The sequence below is a fragment of the Bombus affinis genome, chromosome 16, assembly GCF_024516045.1.
Source record: "Bombus affinis isolate iyBomAffi1 chromosome 16, iyBomAffi1.2, whole genome shotgun sequence".
Lineage (NCBI taxonomy): Eukaryota > Metazoa > Arthropoda > Insecta > Hymenoptera > Apidae > Bombus > Bombus affinis.
In genome coordinates this window covers 1,456,256-1,478,713 of record NC_066359.1, presented here as the reverse complement: position 1 = coordinate 1,478,713, position 22,458 = coordinate 1,456,256, and the positions used below count along the sequence as shown (strand labels likewise).

Sequence of the window (22,458 nt, the reverse complement as noted above, 5' to 3'; positions counted from 1 at the left end):
AATAAAAACAATTATTAAAACAAAAGGGTCTGCTCACCGCAGTAAAATGACCAGCAGCTGTACGCGCCCTCTATCCTAACTTAACTTGATAGTCAGCCGAATAGTGAGCTACGTAACGCGACCTAAACCTAACTGGCTATGCTTTTACTCTGAGAATTTGCGCAGGTCCTGGCTACAGGGACAAGCGGTCCGCTTCGCGGATTAACCCTGCAACTCTGGGAAAATGGGTCGACAGGGTCGATAAATTTAAATTCATATCTCCCGCGTGGCTAAGAATGCGGAAGTAGCGAGAACGCGGGATCCTTATAAATTTACGCGACGCATAGCCCGTCGTCCCTCTGCAGGAACAGCGTGTTCTGTTCCTGAAATATGCAGGATGCATATATGTACCTAGCTCGTGCAACCAACACACGTACTCGCCCTTACGTTCATGGGTGCAGCTAAGCGCCGCGCTCTCCATTTCTATCCTGCTCTGCTCTGCTCTCCTCTCCTTGTTTCTCGAGCTGCGAGGTTTCAGCTGTGCTGGCAGCCGTTGCCGTCGAGCACCGAATAATTTTCAGGCAAACGACTCGCCTTCCAATTATCCCCGCGAGCGAGCTAGTCAAGTTGGAAGGAAGCGTACGTAGGATGATCAGAAATTAAGGTTCCTTGACTAATATATGTAATAGAGCTTGCCACGTGTACATGAATTAATAGACGATGAGAATGGCTGAATAATAATGGAACTTTTAGGTAACGTGAGAGCGACGGGCAAGTGGTATTTTGGTGCTACGCGTAGGGTGAAACTGTCAAAGATGTACGTAATATACATGTATTATGATCTATTGGGTTGGCAATTAAGTGATTTTGTCATTAGATGGTAATGACAAAATCCGCAATCACTTAGTTGCTAACATGCCTAGATGTTAATCCTTGCGAATTCTGACCCACGCTTTCAAGAGCGTCGAACGTTTACAAACTATCCAGCAAATTGAAGTTGGACAACTATAGTTTCGTTTTTGTACAACTAGCGAATAATGGTGAAACTTGGCGAAACAGCGAACCTTAGTTTCTTATTATCCCTGGTGAATTATCGTTTGATCCTGCGATGGGATTAAGGGAGCTTTCGTCAGAACTCTCGGTTGCCAGATATCGTTGATCGGTCAAGATTTCAGGCTACCTTTCGGTGCTCGAAACTCGACAGCTCGATCACATCTCGCAAGTTTTCAAAGCTCTCGCAAGAAGGTATATTCATTGACCAATTAGGAGAAGTTTGTCGCGCGCTCGCCAATTAAATTCGAATCCAATTAGTATCGTACACGGCAAGGTAACGAAACGCCGCAAGACCGAACTTTTCGAAACCGTTCTTTTGTCCATCGTTTTTTAGCGCGTTCGTCGACGATCTTCTCGTTTCGTAGCTTCCACGCTAATAGACTCGTATCTCCTTTTATTGTTGCAGAGGAAGAGTGGAATTCGGATGGCAAGGGTCGACAGTCCAACGACATCGGTGAGTCAGTCTTTTCCCTCGTCTTCGAGAATTCGGTCGAGCACTCGTCTCGTTCTTTTGTATAGGAAGCGATGGTATAGCGAAGTCGTGGAAAAAAGCATGTCAAGTAGGGTCATTAACTGATCGCATAATTACCTTTGTTATCTCTGCGAAATATACCCGCAGTTGCGCTAAACGTCCTTATAGCTTCTACAGTAAGAGTAAAGAACGAGGTTCGTATATATATTTAATTACGTTTTTCATTGATTTATATTCCCACGTATTTCATACCTTTTCAAACAACTTTCAACTTGTGCAACACACGTGTAAGATACTCGCTTTTCACTGTCACTATACACACGCAGATTTGTTTGAAATTTGACCTGTGTAATTACCAGGTTCGAATGGAACTTCGAAATTATACGATAGCCGAGCAGGCTAGAGATCTGCTGGAAACAATTTGCGTGTGTTGGACAGATTTTTTATACGGCCAACTTTAAGCGAGCTGCAGGCTGTCGAAACTTGAGAAGGGCTAAACGAAATGAAATTAAGAAACACGACGATTCCGTGACCATTTAGAACCCAGCTGCATGCGTTACAAAAAAACGTTGCGTGAAAACGTTGTAGATTTTGCTTAGTCTTTTCGCATACAGATATAGATATATCGCATATAGATATATCGATGGATAGATGGCAGACTTACGAGTGGTGAACGTGTAGCTTAAATTTCAATCCTCCGATGATAAGACGGCGCGCTACTAAAAGCAGATCCTTCGTTCTTTTTCACAGAGATATAAAGATAGAGAATACGAGCCATATGTTACCGTACAAGTGGATGCGATGCAGCAGAAAGAGAACGCTGCACAGAGGCGTCTTTTATTCTTGTCTAATCAAGAATACGCACCGACGTTGCTCGTTGATCGATCTTACACTCGCGTATTTGCTGTGCGAATGTGCATGCATTGTTAAAGATCTCTATGCAGCATTTTCTTTTTATTCCTTTTTATTCTTATCGCTTGTTCAGCTCGCGCTCGCGTGCTCTGTCTTTATATCTCTGTTGTATTTTCTCTTCGTTTGTTTAAATCAACTAATTTATTTACGTCCTAAATATTCGATGGCTTTTAAAAGCGTTAAAATTTTTGTAATTGAAAAAATGTTCTTCGAGAGCCACCCTATCCACGAGTGGTCTTTTCTCTCGTTAAGAGGCTTCAACGACTCTCGATGGTACTACGCTCTGTATTTTAATCGAAGAACCTGGTAGGTCGACCGATGGAATCGCTGTGTTCTTTAAACGACGCATGCAACTATATAGTAGAAAAAACTTACGCAAATTTCCCACACGATTTCCTAAAAATCATCAATTTTATGACCGACTCTATTTACCATTACATAATACCGACTGATATACACTGTACACTGTATACTTGGTGAGATAAAATCTTTTGTACAGTGGTAGCTACGAGCATACCTTCATAGAAGATGATACACATAACACTCTTGTGCATTTTTAGAACTTCCACCCGTGCGTCGAAGCGGTCAATAATTTCCCCTTGATTTAATTTCCTTTTATTTCTTTTTAATTTTCCCGGGCAAAATGATAAAAGCGGCAGTGTCATTTTTACGTACCACCGTACACACAGCGATATATGTACTTTACTTTTATCCTTTCTGGAAGAAAATTTCGTCGCGTAAATTTTTTTATACCGATCGATTTGAAAGCATCGAAGGAAATTTCTAAATAATTGTTTTTCGCCTCGTGTCCGTTTGAACATCGGCGATCGTATGGATATTGGACCTATCGTCGGTGATTTGATTCTCTGTCACTGATTGGACGTATGGAAATTCTCAATTTTCCAGTGCGCAAAGTCTGTTCGAATACTTTTGCGGTCCTATTTATCGGCTAGATCGTTCCGTTTTCTTGATAAATTAGCGGTGATTTTGTCCTATGCAAACTGAGATCTGTCGCTCAAGTTTTACCGGCCGGTGTTTAACCAATTAACTGCGGAATTTACTTTTAGAAATTTCTCATGGAGTTAAGTCATGGAGTGCGTAAATAAATAGAAGCGACGATGAGTATATACGTCAAACGTAGCGAAATAGTTTTTGTTTGACGTGTATACTCGTCAAACGCAGTTAACTGGCTAAGTAGGCGTTAGGAGCTTAACTTAACCCCTGGAATCGACGTGGCGTCTGTCGGGTTTCCTCAGGTTCGAATTTCAGCCCCGGCCACGGCATCGGCCTCTTCTCCCTTCCGGCTGCTCTTCGGCGCGCGAAAGGGATACGTCGACCGCCCTTCCTTCCTTCTCGTTAACTTCACCCCGGGCCACGTTTTGCCTTTTTCCTCTTTTTCTTTCTTTTGCCGCTCTGTCTGCGCAACGTCGCCGCCTCTTTTCCAACCGTTTTTTCAGGCTGCAACCCGACGTCTCGACGTCGAAACGTGCTCGTAATTCGCGCCACTCAAACACCGCGTTAACGTAAACGCGATTTTAAACGGATTTTCGACGTATTTAGTGGCAGTGTATTTAGTACAAAGCGCGCCTCCGAGTTTCGACGAGTTTCTCGGAATTTGGAATTAGACGTAATCTGAGCCAAAATATAGCGAATCCGTGAACCAAAGCCTTAAGAATTAGGATTGACTGTTTCAGAGTTTCGTAGAACGAAATCTTAATTTTAATTACCGCTTCGAACATTTTGAGTATTTTCCTGTGTACAAGTAACCATCACCTTGTTCACTATTTGACACGTTCACACCAGCGCTGCTATTTGTGTTTCTCTATTTTTAAAATTTTCTATTCGCTATTATTTAAATTTTCAACTATATGGCAATTTTCTCTAGTTGCTAAACTACATTTTTGGTGGTACGCACCGTCTGACGGAAGATTCAAGTGTGAGTCACCGGTGGTGCACGCCGTTTGATGAGAAACTCGAGCGTGAGCCGCCGGTGGTGCACGCCGCCTCATGGCAGACTCGAGCGTGAGCCACTGGTGGTGCACGCTGTCTGATGGGAATCTCGAGCATGAGCCACCGGTGATGCACGCCGACGTGAACGTGTTAATACGTCATACTTGTAATTTAATTAACTATGATACGAAGCATCGTTTTTAATCATTAGCCTGTCGTTAATTCTATGTTCTTAGTAGACATCAACTGTTTGTTCATTCGTTAACAGTTATAATGGTCACTTAAAAAGTCATCGTACAAGAAGTTGACTGTTCTGATTAAAAAACTTTCATTACGAATACCCATTGCAAATGATCCAAACTTTTTTGATTACTGGTAATCATTATCGATGGCGGAATTTTGTTTTGCTTACGAATAACCATTATCGACGACGGAAACTGAATTTTCGTTGCCGGTAAAATGATCGGAATTTTGTTCCGTTACCGGTAACCATTACCGACGAGCCGAATTTTATTGTTGGCGAAAAAAGATGTTAATCGTTCATGATGGTTATTCGTAATTAGGAGAGTTGAAAGTCATATAATCGTTTAATCGTTTTGTACTTTGAGAAATTTCTTACTGAAGGATTCTTTGTCAAAAAAAAAAAAAAAAAAAAAAAAAAAAATGCTTAAAATAACGGTTTGGTAATAAACATCGATCAAAATGTCCATATACTTATCTGCGATAACAGGAGTTTTAAATTGACATCTCGATATATCAGATGCGTGTTTAATTCGAGGAACACGACTAGCAATCGAATCGAACGTCCTTAACACCGAAAAGCGGATTTCAATGAGAACGAGACTCGATGTGATCGAATTTAGCCCCGTTCCTCTCACTTTGTTTCTTTTGTACCATCCAGCTTTGAGCGTGCAACCGGAAGTAACACGGCAAAGCGACCAGCAGCGGGTATAACTAGCTACGCAGAGATGTCGCTTCAACCGGGTAAACGAATTAAAACGGGTATTTCCGTTGACGCTTATCTTTCCACGTCTTCGTTCCAAGTTCCAACAACTTTTACGAAAGTTCGTTGCACGTTACGAAGGTTTTAACGATTTTACCTAACTAAGTACGATATTCAAGTGCTGAATTCGAATTTCGTTGCTTTCAAATTGGACGAACGATTCTTCTGTTCTCTACGTAAAGATGGTTATAATTACTCATAATTCATAACGGTATAACGTTAAGGGCATTCACAACGGAATTCTATCCACGTCTAACATTGGCCAACTTCGTGACCCATTTTCTCTCAAACCACTCCAGCAAATTCAACGAAACTTTGATCGAGTACTCTGCCAATGGCGGATAAATAAATTGAGTGCACGAACCTTTTTATAAAAATGGACTTTTAGAAAAAACCAATGACACGATTCTTAGGTTTGATCGGAAAAAATTTAATCAAACGTGTTTCTATAGATGGCGAGAAAATGAGAGCCGAGGATGGGTGGAAAAAACCAATTTTACAGTACAGTTAATTCCCCGATTCTCCAAGAGGTGGTGATTTATTTCTTAATTGGTGTATCGATTAATTTGCATATTACAGTTATTATATTCTCGAACAAAATGAAAATTTCCATATGCTTCAAGATATATTTCCCATTTATAAAGCTTGATTAATATTTGCTTACTTTTCCGATGAAATAAAAATTTACGCGCTTCTCGCGTCTAATAAAAGCATGACACGGCATTGCCCTGGCCGACCGATACGTTTGTTCGATCGCTTTAGCAACTGCCTCGGTACGGCAACTATTTATACGACGTATCCAATGTTTTCCCGATTCCTGCCTTTTCATTCGTTCTTACATTCACACAAAATCGCACAAAATCGCTTACCCATTTCAGTTTTCGCTATTTTCTAACGTTTTCTAAATCCTAATCTCTTTCTATTATAGTCAAATAATCTGCTTCCATCCATTCTTCCATATAAAAGAGACACTTTCAACTTGCTGTTAATCGGAAAAAGCGAGTCAACGCGCCATTCGGATTTCCCATCCGTCGGAAATAATGATTTCTTTGTTCGCGAATCTCCAATCGTCTCTGTGCATTTACAACGACTGAAAAAGATCAACCTAACCTAAATTGACTCGCGTTTCTTAATTTTTTATTATATAAAGGTCGACAACTACAAGTGCAAGTTTCTATAAAAAATAAACCGTATCCGTTTGTTTGCTGTAAAAAAAATGTTGCGACCAAAGAAATGATGGGTAGACAAATGTGGACAAACGAATATCGTTTGTAGTTTTGTAAACATTTGCACCTGCAGCTGTAAATTTCAGAAACATCTGAAAGCGGTGGTTCGTGAGCCGCCGTGGATTCGCACAATCTCCGCTGATAAAACCGCATATCCCTCGTCCGGTCGGTGATAAGGGCAAAGCAGCGAACAGTTCTCAACGATACCATGGCAGCTTGGCGCGGCGATCGCCAGCGACGAGATGGCGCGATGCGTCGCGCCGCGAGGCGAGCGTCGACGGCGTCGCGACGGTCGCGTCGTCTCGTGCGCCCTCGCCGCCGGTGGACGCCGGTCGAAGCGAATCGCGTGCCAATCTTTTAAAACGTTCTCTCGCCACACCCTGCCGCCAGTTTCTCCACGAAAAACACGCGACACCATCTTCCCGCTTGCTCTCCTCTCTTCGAATCCAGTCAAACGACCTCGACATCCCCTAAATCGCGTGTCTCGTGCAACCAATAGCGTTTCGTTCGACCGAGGACGCCACTCTTCCGCTTTCGATTCGTCTTTTCGCGCGACCATGCACTTGGACGTCGAGTATCCTCGTTCGAAACGACCACGCGATTTCGGCGGATAGTTGACGGTGTCGTGAGTACGAGACAAGGACAAGGTTGGGATGCAGATCGAAGGAGACTCGAATTCTGGAGGTGCGTCTGATCCCCCTAGCGAAAACTCCTGATAAAAGAAGTAAGTGACGCGGAAATGAAAACGATCTCTCAACGAAAGCTGCTTTGTCGCTTATCTGGCGCATCTTGCGAGCTTTAATTGCGAGGCAACGTGTGCATGCGAGAAATCGCCGGTTTTCCGTCTCTCTCAGCGTCGAACGGCGACGCTCAGCGGATCCTCCGTCAACTAATATTGATTATAAAAGCGGCGGCGGCACTGGCAGCAACGGCGAAGGTGGCGGCAGCAACGAGGATTCTAGCGATGCTTCCTTTCGACTCGGTTTTCCTTCTGGCATTCTGGCAGCCGGCTGCCGGCGCTAGCCAGAGTTAGTGCATGCACCTCGGTTACGATATCTAGTAAAGTGTTTCGCGAGTTTTGTTTCCATTTTCGATCTCTCTAGTTCATCGAACCGTTATCGTCTCTCGCGTGTGTCTCTGATCAACGTCGAAATGTAAGTAAGCGGGAATTTCAGTGGACTACGCTGCTCTCGCTTCTGGACGTGCTTAAGCTCGTTATTAAGCTTGTAATTAATCCATTTGATTTATACACGTTTAGTGAGAAAAACAGAGGGAAAGATAGTGGTAAGTAACCTGTACTGTGATAAATGGCGATAAATCCTGATAAATAAGGCAGCCGTCTCGACGTTCTTTTCCATCACGCGCGTTTGGAATTCTCGCTTCAACCAGATCGATGATCTCGAATATGCTGGGTTAGACGAGATTCCGTTTCGTGAAAAGCCGTCGATTTCGCGTACAAAGAATCGAAGACACGTGGACACGACAGCGACGCTGCAGACTCGCCGCTAAATAACGCACGTACTCACGCACGTAATCGCGCACGCACGTGCACGTGCCGCGAATGTTTCCTCTCCCCGAAATACATTCTTCGGCGTTGAAAGGCGATATAGATTTTTTTTTCTCGCGGCACGCGCTCGATTCACAGCCATCCACACACGCGCGCACACACACATACACATGGCTGCGCGAGACACGCAGGCGTACAAGCAGCACGCTGCTTTTCTACTCGCGTTCCCTACGAAACAGGGTGAAATTAAGAGAACGTTGAATGTACCGCCCTATAACCCAGACCCCTTTTCGTCCCTCTTAACCTCTACACTTTGGCCCTCGCTGTCCATCTGTCCCCAACTTCAATAACTTTCTTTTCTCTTTGAAAAAACACCGTTTAATTATCGATGATTTTTCATTACCCGATCTGTCGACGTACAGTCATCGTACACGAAAAGCTTTCGTCCTTTTCTCCGATTTGGTGCAAAACGAATATACAGTGAGAAAATATAACAGCTGGTTTTCAGACCAATTGTTAATAACATTTTCCTAAATATTTTTTCACCTTTCTATATGTATATATATGTATTTTTTCCATTTGCGTTAAAAAATTATGGCAATTATTAACAACGAAAATTGAGTGCTTCTCGATGGGCTCGTTGCTTCTCGTTAAGCGTCGTATCGTTAAGCTTTAATCGTCGATTGTGATTAAGACAATGAATTATTCGATGGTGTTTGATCAAATGGCTTTTGAAACGTTGGCGAAGCACGCGGTTTCGTTCGAAAGCCTTTCCAACGGTCCCGTTCTGTAACAACCTCGAACAATTACGGTTAATTAACGCGCGTCGTGGCCAACCAGTCAGTTCGCTGAACTTTCGTCCGAACGAATCTTAACGTACTTCCTACGTACTTCGAGTCGTTCTCCACTCGTATTCTTTTATCGATCGAAGCGGAAACACGATTGAAACGAAAATTTCAAGAATCTCAAGATTCAGAGTTGATGTTGCGATTCTCGTGAATCTTATTTATGTACTTCGCGCACAGGCAAATACTTTGTGGTGGTTTTCTGTTTGGAAGATTTTTTGCTTGTGGTTCGCTCGGTCCGTGAAATTTTTTGCGTGTAAACAAGAAAAAAAAGAAATGGCATAGGAGCAGCGCACTTTCGAGCGCGTATTTCTCACCGAAAATAATCGATAAACGGCCTGTAGAGTTCGCCGAGAAATTATTGTCTGTTTAAATTTGACAGTTAATTCCCGGAATACGTATACAGCACGTATACGTATAAGTAAGGCAAGTTGCGACAAGATTGGAACACGAAGAAAAAATCTGTTCTAGAATATCGTGTTTATCGATGTTATCTCTACAGAAAATATTACGTATAGTATGGATATCTGCTGTGTTTGAAATACGTTAAAGCAGACTTGCAAAACTTAATACAAAAGAAACAAGTTTAAAGACGGTAACAATGTTCTTGCCTCGGGGCATCTGTCTGCACGTGTCCGTTGCTGATAGACCAAATAATAGACCCTCCGTTTCTTTTAAATAAAATATGAATTCTGCCTCCTGTTGCAGCGAAAACATAGTTTGGCAAGGTCCTAAACTAGTCTTCGATAGAAAGCCAGCTTGCTCTCCATAGTACAGTTGCGGGAATCTTAAAATCTGTAGCTTCCTTCCGCGTTGACTCTTCGGTCCAATTCCGTCGCTTTTTCTTCTATATGCTCGTTGCATGTAAAGTTCCGTTTGTACAAATATCCCCATTCTGTTGCATGGAAATTAATCAAACGATAATGTTTTTATTTCCTTATGAATAACGTTCGTGAACACTAAACACATATCACTAAACAATATGATAATATGCAAGACATAATATTGAGAAATATAATATAATAATTATGAGACATAACATTGAGAATATGCAGTTACTTATTATCTTGTGATATTGAAAAGAAGGTAGAAAACAAGATTATAATCGTTAGGATCAGAAAAATTCTCGCTAAATTCATAAAGACGGTATAAGCTGGCTTTAACTACCGGTCTTGAACAAAATTTAGCTGTTTATTTTCAGTAACTCGGAAGCATAGCAATGCAAAATAAACATTAATCTCGTCTTATCCCATATTCCCGTATTAGAGCATCCTGGATATAGTTAAAGCGATTAATTACCGTAGGCAGTGCCACGCGAATTTTATATAAATATATATTTTGCTCTGCCAGCCGCAGTAGATTGCAATGTACTACAGCAACGATTCTTAACGCGGTAGTTCCCGGAAAACCCAGAAATCCTCGCGTTTTTAAGTTATTATCGCGTTATTCGAATAAAAAATATTTGCTACTTGTGTTTTTTTATTTGTAACGAATCTCTTCTCTCCAAATTTGAAAGTTGTCGATGAACAGCTAACTAGTATTTTAAATATACATTTAAATATATTTTATACTTAAAAATACTAAAATATAAAATACTATTATATACTATACTATTATACTAAAATATAAAATATATTTAATATAAAATATATTATATTAGATATTTTATATTATGAAATATATTATATTGGATATTTTATATTATAAAATATATTATATTTCAATATATCTTGAACACACATTTAATATATTTGGCTCGTTACGCGTTTAGATCTTGAGTTAAGCCTTCTTCTATCGAGGGGAATTCGCGACAACAAGAAATTATTTAGAGGAGGCCCGTGGTAAACGAAAGAAGTTGCTTAAGAATCGCTGTACTACGGCATATTTCATTTTTGAAAAATATTATATCGTATTTGCGCGATATTTCCGGACGACGTTGTTTAAGTCGTTCACATTATTGGAAATTTTTCACTCCATGGAATTTTTATCGCTTTAAAAAATTTAGCAACGTGGGTCACCGATAACCACCGTGGCAGTGAAGGCGTTGACTATAGGCGTATACTAGGCGTATACTATACCGGCTGTAGACTCAGCGCCTCTCTCAACATCTCTTTTTCCTCTGACCCTCGTCATAAAAATTACCTTTTCCCCTTATAGTCATCGGTTATAAAACATACTATGTCGGAGCGGTTGTGGGATATAAAAGCCAGTCAAAACTTTTTCGCGCCTAATCAACGGTCATTCTCATCAATCAGATTCATACGTGACGTTTGTTCCCGTATGATCGTGTTTCGTGGTCGCGAGTTCGCCTCTTTCTCTTACTGTCGTTACGCTGGCGTCCACAAACCAGGACTGCAGAGTCAGCAATGAAAATTCGTCACTCCTTTTATTTTTCTTTTTTCTTTTTTGCTGTTAACATATTAATTGTATGTATGTATGTACGTATATAATTAGATTATTAATGTTTTGTAGACAGTATGCTTATATATACTATATACAGTGTTGTAAAAAGCTAAAAATATTATGCTCGTAGTAAAAGCAAATAAAGCAAAGGAACCATAAGAATAAAGTTTCTATTGCTAGTGAAGAAAAAGATTTTAAATTCAGTTGATAAATTAAATTACAGTTTTTCGAATAAATACTGTAACAATATAATGTGATATGATGATAATGTAATGATACAATGCAGTTTGTCTAAAATAGAAGAACAAAAGAAAGTAGTACGAAATGAGTATCAAGTAAAATTCCTTCCATTTGAATAAAGACAAAGTAAGATTCGAAACTAGGGTTTTTATAAAAATAAGAAAATATATAGCTTCAGTCAAATCCTCTTTCACAGATCCTCGTAAATTCATTTTAATTATCCCCAGTGTCGAAGATAATCTTTGTAGACTGACTGGTGTCAGGGTTTCGACACAATTTGCAATCATTTTCTGCATATTTTTGATTTTTGTAAAATTTACAAAAATATTGGAAAAAGTTAGAAACTCACAAAAAATTTTAATTGCGATTAAAATTTTGTAAAATGTTCTTCCAACTTCGACTCCGACGATCATAAATTTCTTCCAAATTTCGATTTCGTCTACGCAGTCTTGCCAGAAACACGTGCACATCTTGCTCGAGTTTTATTAACAATGGCTGATTACTACTAATAATATATGAATATAAGAATTAAGCGGTAGTATAGGTTTTGTGATCTGTTCGTGGTGACCACAGCGGAAACGCGCAACAGTTGTATCGGACGAGGTCAAGAAACTAAAATGGCTCGCATTAGTTCGGGAACCGTGTCCGTGTCGGTAATCAAGTTCGATCGGGCCACGAGCATACGCGTAATGTAATTCTAATCGCGCAGGATCGCGAGATACGCGCGGTGCATGCGATCGCGTGCTATGGATTAAAGTCGATGAATTTCTCGAACGTGTGATCGATTGCCTTTTCGTGGGGTATTTTGAGGAATCAAAAGTCGAATAACTAAGCAGACGGCAGATTTTTCCGTAAATTCATACTTCCGGAAATATAATTAAAGATTATATTTTATTTATAGAATTATAATTTAGAATTATAAAAAGGTGAAACTTGCATAGGAAACTATTTTATTCAAAAGTCGAATAACTAAGCAGACGGCAGATTTTTCCGTAAATTCATACTTCCAGAAATATAATTAAAGATTATATTTTATTTATAGAATTATAATTTAGAATTATAAAAAGGTGAAACTTGCATAGGAAACTATTTTATTTCATTTAAATCCCATTAATAGTACAAGAAGAGAAATGCTACAAAAGTAAGTGAATGATCTAATTATAGATTAATAAATTGCGATTATCAAGAGTTTAATAATTAAAACCGATTATAGCTAATACGTAATTACTGCATAATAACCAAGTACTTAAATAGAACTTAATTACCAAGAATTAAAAACAAAGACAATGACACAAACAAGATCTAAAGTGAAGTAAGAGCTCGTCCATGTGTTTAAATAAACGAAGAAAAGATCAGTGAATATATATGTGCTATTAACACGTAATATCATACGATTGAAGCAGTTAAAAAAGATAATTATAAAATGTACGATGATGTTCGGGTCGTGATATTTCAGGATGACGTAAGCTTTTCGATGGAGCATTAAGTTTCAATTTCTCTGTAGTATCTGGCCAAGTTGTTAGATGATGCGATTCTTCACGTACAAATTAGACATCAGATACTAACTTCTTTATTTTCCTAAATATTACAGAGAGTACCATAGCTCGGATATTTTCTATATTTCCGCATTTCTATAATTATGCGTTCTGTACATTATTGCACCTTTCGATTTCTTCGAAGCATCGTTGTTCCGCGTTCTTCGTCGCATTTGGAAAGATATCGTGTGTACATATTATATACATTTACAGTCTGAATTAATTTCGTGCGAATAGATTTAATTGATTTAATTTGAAATTTAGATTCAATTTACGCTCTCAGTATTTATATAACACGATGAATATTTTCCTTAAAAAAAAAAAAAAGAAAAAAAAAGATGAAAACCTATGGGACAAATATTCAAGACGACATATAGTACCATTTACATTTGTGGGAAGAAAAAAGAAAGAAGAGAAGTTGGCAAGGGTTGTTTTTCACGCAAACATTCTCACCGTCGGCCTTCCCTCCTACCATTCTACGTTCGCTATAATTACTACAGTCACACTATTTTCGCGTGGGTGTAGTCTGTCTAGTCGAAAGGGAACGTTGAACTTGTGATTGCACGAGGGTGTCGGTTATTTTCGTTGCGCTTATCGGAACGAATTTATCCACCGTCCTCGTTACGTGGCGCTGAAAACGGAACGCGCTCCAATTTCCTACCTTCGATACGTTCAGAGAAAAAGAAAATTACTTTAAATCATAACCAAATAGATAATTACTCGGAATAATAATAGAAGATAAGGGATAATGAATAATTGTTCTTCCCGTTGTATAAGAAACAGACGTATCGGCGTGAAATGTTCTCGCTTGCATAGACCGAGTGTCCGCGTTATCTCTAATCCCAGATTAACGATATTTCACGAGCAACAGTAATTCCATTCACGACGGACAGATCTTTTGATACGAATTGAGAATAGTACACCAGAAAACTCGTACAAGTATTATTTAAAACTCCTATCGATAGTCCACGTAGCTCTGAGTCAGACTTGGACAACGATTGAATTAAACATTTCACAGCGAGTCGATGCTAATTGAACAAATATTTGAAAAATTGCGATACTCGAGCTATCGTAACGTCGTATTTCTAATGAATAAAATGGGTCTTCTATACGAGAAGGGAAACGACATATTAAGACGAATTTGCGCTGTTTTGCACTTCGCAGAAACACGGTCGATGAAGGTCAATTTCAACCTTCGTTTCAGCCGCCGTGTTGCTGCACACCGAAACAGTCTAAATTCGGCTTTACACGAGAAATACATCGTGTTTGATGTGGAGAACGAGTCGATGTTGCTCGTATCGGGTTACAGGTATTCGCAGCCGACCGTACGGAATCTTATCTACGGTGACGAATTATCGAATACACACATATATCCGAACGTTGAGATTAGATTTCTCGACGGACAGCCGGCGGACAGCAGGCTTTCGTTGATTCGTCGGTTTCGTTTCCTCGCTCGCGTGCATGCTCGCCGGCTATTCTGAAAATAAACGCGTTCGAGAATCTCGCGGTGTCGTGGTGGTTACCAGTGCTGGTCGTATCGTCGGCCGCGGCGCTTCGAGTTTTATCGAACCGGTCAGTGCAGGGGAATATGTATCGCGTACTGTAGGTGTAGGTGGAAACGATATAGCGTCGTTGTAAAGCGAGGAAGTTGAAGTTTGCTTTGGTCGAAGCTTCGCGTGTCTCCGTGTTCTAGCTCGTTATCAAGTTTCTCTTTTTTCTTTTTCTTTTTTTTTTTTTCTTATGTAGCAAGCACTTCTGTGATTTCGAGGGCGCAGAAGGTTTAGTTAGAAAAATCAATTGCAGCAAGCTGAAGGTGACAGCCGGATCGATCGTTCGCGCGAGCTTAATTTCGCTCGTAGCGTTCGCTTGCGCGTACTTGTCACCGATAATCACGCGTGCCGATGCTTTTAACCGATTTCAATACGGTTAGAAAATTCTCGTGTTGCCGCTAATGGATTTCATCGAGCACATCTTTCTCCGAAGATAAGTCCACGACGAATGACGTTTTAATTGCGCGAGGCGGTCCTGCTCGTCGGTAGAAGACGATCGATAGGCATCCGACGACAGAGAAGAAACTCTTGGGTTCGTATTATCGATCGTTTTAACCCTTTCACAGTGTCGTGGAGCCCCGATACCGTCACTGGCTCATGTATCTCGATAGCGTATATTCGTAATGTTTGCCCAGTTCTTGTCATATTTGTTTTGTGGTATCGTAAAAGCGAGTACAGCTTAATTTAATCAATAGCTAGATAGATTTCCTATAAATCATTTTTTAAAGCTGTGAAAGTTGGAGTATGGAGAAAATACACGCAACTGAATCTATAAATATCTTTCGTTGCTCGGTAATAATTCACCGAAAATATCCAAAATATTTTTCACATTTTACAACATCACCAACGTATCCACTGTACCTCGCATTTTTACTTTTCTCGCGTTAAAACAATTTCCCCGATCAATTAGCAGCAAAGAGAAGAGTCAAACTTTTTTTAATAAGGTTAATCACTGTCAATCAGCTTCAAAGATTGCCGTTTATTTTTTATTTCATCGATAAACGCCGCAGGTTCTTCGTGTCGATAGCGCGTGTCCATTCGTCCAAATATGATGGCGAAGATAGAGGCAAACACGTTTGCCCCGGTGTGCCAGAATTCGCGAAGCTCGCCGTTAATTGGACGTCGACGTCGAACAGGCGGACCGACGAGCGAGCAACGGATGAACAACCGTTTGCGACCTACATTTGCTTCGCGAGCTTCCAACGCGCTGGCCCGATTAAACTCACAGACGTTTCGTCGTTCAGCTTCCTCAACAGACTCGCGTGCCATTCGGATTGCGATCGCATAGATTACGCGTTAATCGCTACTTGGCGAATAGTTTCCATTTAGCAGGCTATTCCGCTGGAATATGTTGGAAATCTGGCGATCGATGTGGATCGCGCCACGAGCGATAGCCGTTGATCGAACTGCATTTTCTGCAATTGCATTCTGACGATCATTTGGTCGAGAGCGGCCAAGTGTACGATCGACTAATGGACAAAACCGTAAACACGAAACAGGCATCTCCGATACGAAAGTAGAAGTTAGAAGGCATTCGTAGCGTAGATGGATTTTCGTACAATTTCATCGAAATTTTCTATATTTATATGCGATTTACTAAAATGGAGATATAAGTGTCTTTTCGATTAATTACGGAGAAACAGTTTCTACTAGCTTGTTGAAAAACTAATACGTTGCGTAAAATGGATAGAAGAGTGGTTTTTTAAAGAAAAATTTTCCCTCTAATCTCACAGTTTTCGAATAAAAGTATCGTGAAATATATGATATATATATATTTAAAATCCCATATATTATAAGGCAAAGTTACAGCGTTCTCTTTATATCTGAATTGTTTGTTAGCGTGCGCGCATGAAGAGTACACACAGGCAAGAAATTTTGTTTGTGCGAAGAATATCGCTTTCGAGTCTGGGCGCGTTTTACCGTTGAGGGATATCGTTCACGCTACAAATACCTTAAGCGGATTAAGCAGAAAATTTGTCGTTTTCTGTGTAACGTGGAGCCGACCTATTTGGCAGAAAATCGTAGGTAAACTCGGCCGAGAATAACGCGTTCGCGGAAGTGGCCGGAAATAGTTACGGGAGACACGTGCGAGCAGCAGGCGCCACAAGACACGCGCCACTTTATTCGCTCGTTTGTCGCTCCCTCGGCAGTGCATTCATGCGTGAGACCGAGCAAAATATACAAGGCGTTCTCCATGTTCTTCCGGTTAAACTTTGTTAGGATGTTCTACGGATACAAACAAGAGAAAGATCCAGTCGAATAGCTTAGAAACTTTGCTATGAATTTAGAAGAAAAATGGGAAATAGACAACGTGTCTATTTCGAGCGTTATAGGGGCTCTCTCGCATAGCGTTGCCGTGTACATATATTTGAAAAGTGTATCGCTCAATGACGCAACAATGACGCAAAAAATCGCGATTTTAACGGTTACGAGTTTGCGATAGCGACACAGCTGCCCTCGCGTGGTGAATCGTTCAAGTTGGCCTGTAGCACTCTGCCAGTAGAATGTACACACGGGGAACGTTGCACGGAAATCTCGTTCCATTTTTACAGCCAAACCGAAGGATGCGTTCGTTTTCCTTTATGCGTTTTCACCACCTTTCTGCCAACTTTGTTATTCCATCGGCACAGAACTACTCGGTCTTCCGAGAGAAACAAACGTTTCCAATTCGTTTTTCCGATCTTCCGAAGAACAAGACAATCTGTTTTATCGTTAACGTAGTTTTGTGACGAGCGCACTAAGCGATAGTCTGTGCCAGACCGGGGAAAAAACGACTAGCTAATTCCAAAAATGATCGTTTCATACCCTACATCGACGATATCGGATCAAATCGACTAAATTGATATTAAATTAATGGTCATCGTTCAAACTTGAATCTCGTAACAAAAAAAGAAACAAATTCGACAGATCGCAAGCAACATGTTGAGAATTGTGGAATCGCCGAAATAAACGTATAGCAACACTCACATTACACGTAGAAATGATATTAAAATAGTTTCAGATTTATCCAATATGTGATTTACAAGATATTCGTAGATATTCGCACTTTTTTTGTCTCACTATCTTCTTTACCACCATACGTAGGGAACAGTTGCATTCTTCTGTTTTACGAGACGCTGCGCACGCACTTACTTCTACACATACTCATACTCATATATGTGTATCACTACTTCGCGGCTAATGCAGTGTAGCACACAAAATTACACATATCTCAATACAACATCTGCCCTTTCTGTGTCGCGCGCGTGTGTGTGTACGTGTGTGTAATAACGTAAATCTTTAGGGTAAATCAGACGATCGATCCTGGAAAATCGAGTTTATTTTGGGAATAATTAAATTAAATACAATAACAGTTAAGCGTTTGAGTGTTAGGGGTCCTTGAAAAAACAGGGGTCTTAATCGATTGCGAAGAGGAACAAGCGGCGCAATAGCGCTTGTCATGTTTCTTATTTTTATGAAATATGTCTATACTTTTATATATGCGTGCTATTATATTTCTATTTCTATTTATATTTCTAAATATTTCAAGTTTCGTTCAATAAAAATTATTGAGAAGATAACAATGAAATACAAAATACCGAAAGTCTTCCGTAGCGTTGAAATGTACTGCGACTTTTCGACACAAAATCTAAACAGCGCGATCGCGCTGCTTGCGACAAACGGTTAATGACAAATCTACTAGAAATTTTACCTGGAAAATCTAGAATCGATTTTGTAGATCCTAAATTACCGTTCTTTCTATTCGGCAAATGACGATTGTCGGTAAAACAACACAAAAGTAAAAATGTCGGTTGGCGGATAGTTTGAATTTTTATATATATATGTAATTAGAAATATATTATAAATTGAATTATAAATTATAAAATATAAAGTAAATTATATATATGTAAATTCTATAGAATTCAAACTACTCGCCAACCGACATTTTTACTTTTGTTTTGTGTATGTATATATGTAAATTTTATAGAATTCAAACTACCCGCCAACCGACATTTTTACTTTAGTTTTGTATATATATGTAAATTCTATAGAACGTACGGATAAACATTTTCACTGTATCGCATAAAAGTGAGGATGCATATTGTATAAAAGTGAGCATCGACTAAAGGGTGATTTTGCATCGTGTTTCAGGTGGGTCCGGCAGGGGGGAGGGTGAGGCGGGCTCGAACGAGGTTGCAACTGGTCGGCGAGGCGGCAGTGGCGGCGGCGTGGGTAGTGGAGTCGGAGGGGGCGGGGGCGGAGGTGGAAGTGTGTTGGGGGTTGGAGGTGGCGGAAGCGTCGGCGGAGGTTCGGGGGGCAGAAGCGGTTCAGGGGGTGGTGGCCGATCGAGGGACGAGCCGAGGAGGCACACCCTCGGCGGCGATCACCAACCGTCCCTACATCATCAGCAGTTCAACGCGGCCCAGCAGCTACACCCCCTTCATCCCCATCATCTGCCGCCGCCACACGGCCAATACGGTACGCCGCCGACGCGTCATACCACCATGGATCTCGAGGTGAATCTTTGCTCCCGCAACATGTAAATACATATTGACTTTTATCGTTTGTGCTCTCGTTTACACTTTTTTCGAGTCTTTTTCCCCCTTTACATTCCCCTCGTACACACCCACCTTCCCGTGGATGCTTTCCTTTTCGGATCGCTGACGATCCACCCAGAGTCTTCTCCAATTTTTTTTCTATATTTCTCTGATATTTTTGATCTCTCCGACTCGATCGACGCGCAGGGGCTACGAAAATTGCCGATGTTCCTGGAAATTTTCATGCAACGGAGTAGTTTGAATTTGGCCAAAGAAAGTTTACTTACATCGACCCTTTTTTTTTTTATTTCTACGCCATTTTATTTGTCGGAGTAATTGTTTACACAAAATAGAGACTTTTTAGCAGCGAAGGTATTACACGGGCTTGTGTATCTCCACTTTACGCTTCTTTTCGATGCTCGATAGGAATTAGCGGTTCGCGTGCTACGATTACGTAAGCGACGATCTTGTGCAAAGTATCTGGCCAACAACTTTAGCGGATATATTCCGAGGTCAAGAGCCGAGCGTAACGAAGGGAAGAGGTTAATTAAGCTCCGTATCCACCTACGCCGTCCTCGTTTCTCGTCTCGCGTTGCCCCGATCGTGTTCAAACAGCATGCACATATACACACACGCCGAGTTTCGTTTATTTTCGACCGTGCCCTTTTCGCGCTTTTGTTTGTTCTGGTTCGAGCCAGAGTCGGGCAAGGGAAAACGAAAAGAAAGAGGGAAAAAAAAAGAAGAAGAAAATAAAACGAGTTCGGGGAAACAGAACAGCCGGCAGTCATCAGCCCCTACGAGTCGTCTATATCCTTAATCGTTTACACACCACCTATCTTGGTGGCGTACACGTGGCACCTAATCGTTTCACGTTGTCGTGCACCGTCATGTCTTCCTGCTCGTATCTTTCCCTCGATATTTTCGATTTTTATTCACCTTCGATCCCTTTTATCCGTCCACTCGAACCGCGTCGTCCACTTCGTCTTTGAAAACGACGTGAAACGATCTGCAACTTTGTGAAACGTCTTCGAACGAAGACGAAAAGAGCGCATGGGAAATGTTGGCGATCGTGAGAGATTTTTACAGGACCAGTTGCGTGCAGCCTGGAAACTCAAGCAACGACCAACGACAGACGATCGATCGATCGCGATCGCGATCGCGATCGCATTGTTTCACTCTTACCTTTTCACAGTACATTTCCAGCCAACCTCCTTTTCTGCTCCATGCATATATACGTCTAACTGGTTTACTTGTGTGTGTGTGTTTCCGTGTACCTGCCGCCGCCTAACAGATGGGGACCAAGTCTCGCCAGAGAAAGGTAATTCTTCTTTTGCCTCTCTTTTTCATACACGTTTCTCCCTTTTCTCTTTGTATCGTTTCGAATCGCACGATAGCATGCGTCCGTTTTTACATCGTTTTTTCACTATCGTATCGTCGTTCACACACGACTTTTTCTTTCTTTCGCTTTTTTTTCTATTGATGCGCGTTGGATTCGAACGATCGTTTCATAAAAAAAGAAAAAAGAAAAAAAGGAACACGCGGACGAAACACAGGCAAAAGCAGAGAAAGGACAATGCTTTGGTGATCTGACAGATTTCGTTTGGTTGTTTCAGTCGCCTCTTCCGCGCGGGTACCCACCTCCCTCTTCGACGATGTTATTCGATGACGACCCGGGCATCATGTCCGAGGTGGAGACATCGAGCACTGGATTTCGACGGGGTGGTAAGCAAAGAAGCAGCCTCCCCGTCGTACGGACCCCCAGCAAAACTCTGGAGCGACCACTAGGTAACGATCGACCCGCGATAGAATTAGGAGCGTCTTGTTGCTGCCTCGCTGCTCGATGCCCTTGTCGGACATTCCTGACGAAACGATGCGTTTCTGTGGACGATTCCTTAGGTCTAGTGTTCCTGCAGTATAGAAACGAGACGAAGCGGGCGCTCCTACCCAACGAAATCACTAGCATAGACACCGTTAAGGCTCTCTTCGTCAGAAGTTTTCCCAAACAACTCACTATGGAATATCTAGACAGTCCTCACGTCAAGGTTTACATACACGATAGCAACAAGGACATGTTCTACGAACTCGAAGACCTCAGGTACTTGACTGTACATACCGCTCAGAGCGACTACAGAAGAATCGACTAGACGGTGGTCGTCTGACGAGAAATTTCACCAGGTCGTTTCGTGTAAATCCAAATTTCATCGACTGAATGGTCGACCAACAACGAGTCTAAGATTCTCGCGTACGAACACAAACGCTTGATCGTGCAGCTTAGTTCAGTCGACGACCACCGAATTCGACTTTTTATATTCTTTAACCGTCTGACGCTTCTTGTCAGTTTCACATCGCTTTTAATCGACCAACAAGCTAGTTCGTTAAATTTCCATCTGTACAAAACGATTTATCAAAATCTACTCGCTAGTCGACGACCTAAACCTAGTCGATCCGCCTGTAGCTACGCTTATTCGATACTGTCAAAGATATTTCAACAAGAACATTGAAATCTCTTGATTTTCATTTTCGCGTTTATGTCTCTGGTGTAGACACACGAGGACGAATGAATTTGGAAAAGAAAAGATCAAAGGTAATTTTTCTAATGGGATATATAGCTGCATTTGTAACGAGATTCAATGTCCAAATTGGTTTCGATGGTGTCAAAGAAACTATAACAGCCCATCAATGTTTTGTTGTTTCATTAATCTGGGAAACACAAACAATCTATATATTCTACATTAAACGTAATAAAAATCTTATCAATTACATATAATACGATTATTTTTGCGTTACCTTTGCATCGCTGATGAATTTTCACATTTATCATGAAATTTTCATTGCATACATTCTACGTACGATTTCACAGACCAAGTTCAGATCTCCCTCTAGTGTTGTAACCATAACAGAGAACTATAACAGAAGTGTTCACTTTTCTACACGTCGATCGAGAATTTCCGTACTGGAATACCATAGCCGTATCGAAAGGTTCTCGTCTGGATTTCAGATCGCATCTGAGAGACATCCGAGACCGCAGCGTCTTGCGACTATTCGAGAGCACTGACGGTGTGACAGGGATGCCAGGACCGTTGGGGATACCGGGAACAGGAACAGGACTACCTCCTCACTGGGAAGACCAGAGTTATTTCAGCGAGCCGGAATTCGACAGCGAATATCAACATCAGCATATTCACAAAAGCAAGGTAATCAGCTTTCGACTGTTTGCAAATTGTATAGTTTCGCTTCGTCGTTCCTCTTCGGGAACACGCAAAAGC

General features: G+C 41.1%; 1 protein-coding gene across 5 annotated transcripts in view; it reads left to right on the top strand.

The window, feature by feature from the left end:
- The window catches only part of LOC126925220 (uncharacterized), a 161,014-nt gene that overhangs the window by 56,104 nt on the left and 82,452 nt on the right, over positions 1–22,458 (top strand). For all 5 annotated transcript variants that reach the window (XM_050740534.1, XM_050740533.1, XM_050740532.1 and 2 more), the window contains exons 3-8: positions 1,439–1,486; positions 18,807–19,171; positions 20,484–20,510; positions 20,806–20,977; positions 21,089–21,287; positions 22,191–22,386. In XM_050740534.1, coding sequence (XP_050596491.1) covers positions 1,439–1,486; positions 18,807–19,171; positions 20,484–20,510; positions 20,806–20,977; positions 21,089–21,287; positions 22,191–22,386 — 1,007 coding nt within the window. The remainder of the gene's footprint in view (positions 1–1,438; positions 1,487–18,806; positions 19,172–20,483; positions 20,511–20,805; positions 20,978–21,088; positions 21,288–22,190; positions 22,387–22,458) is intronic.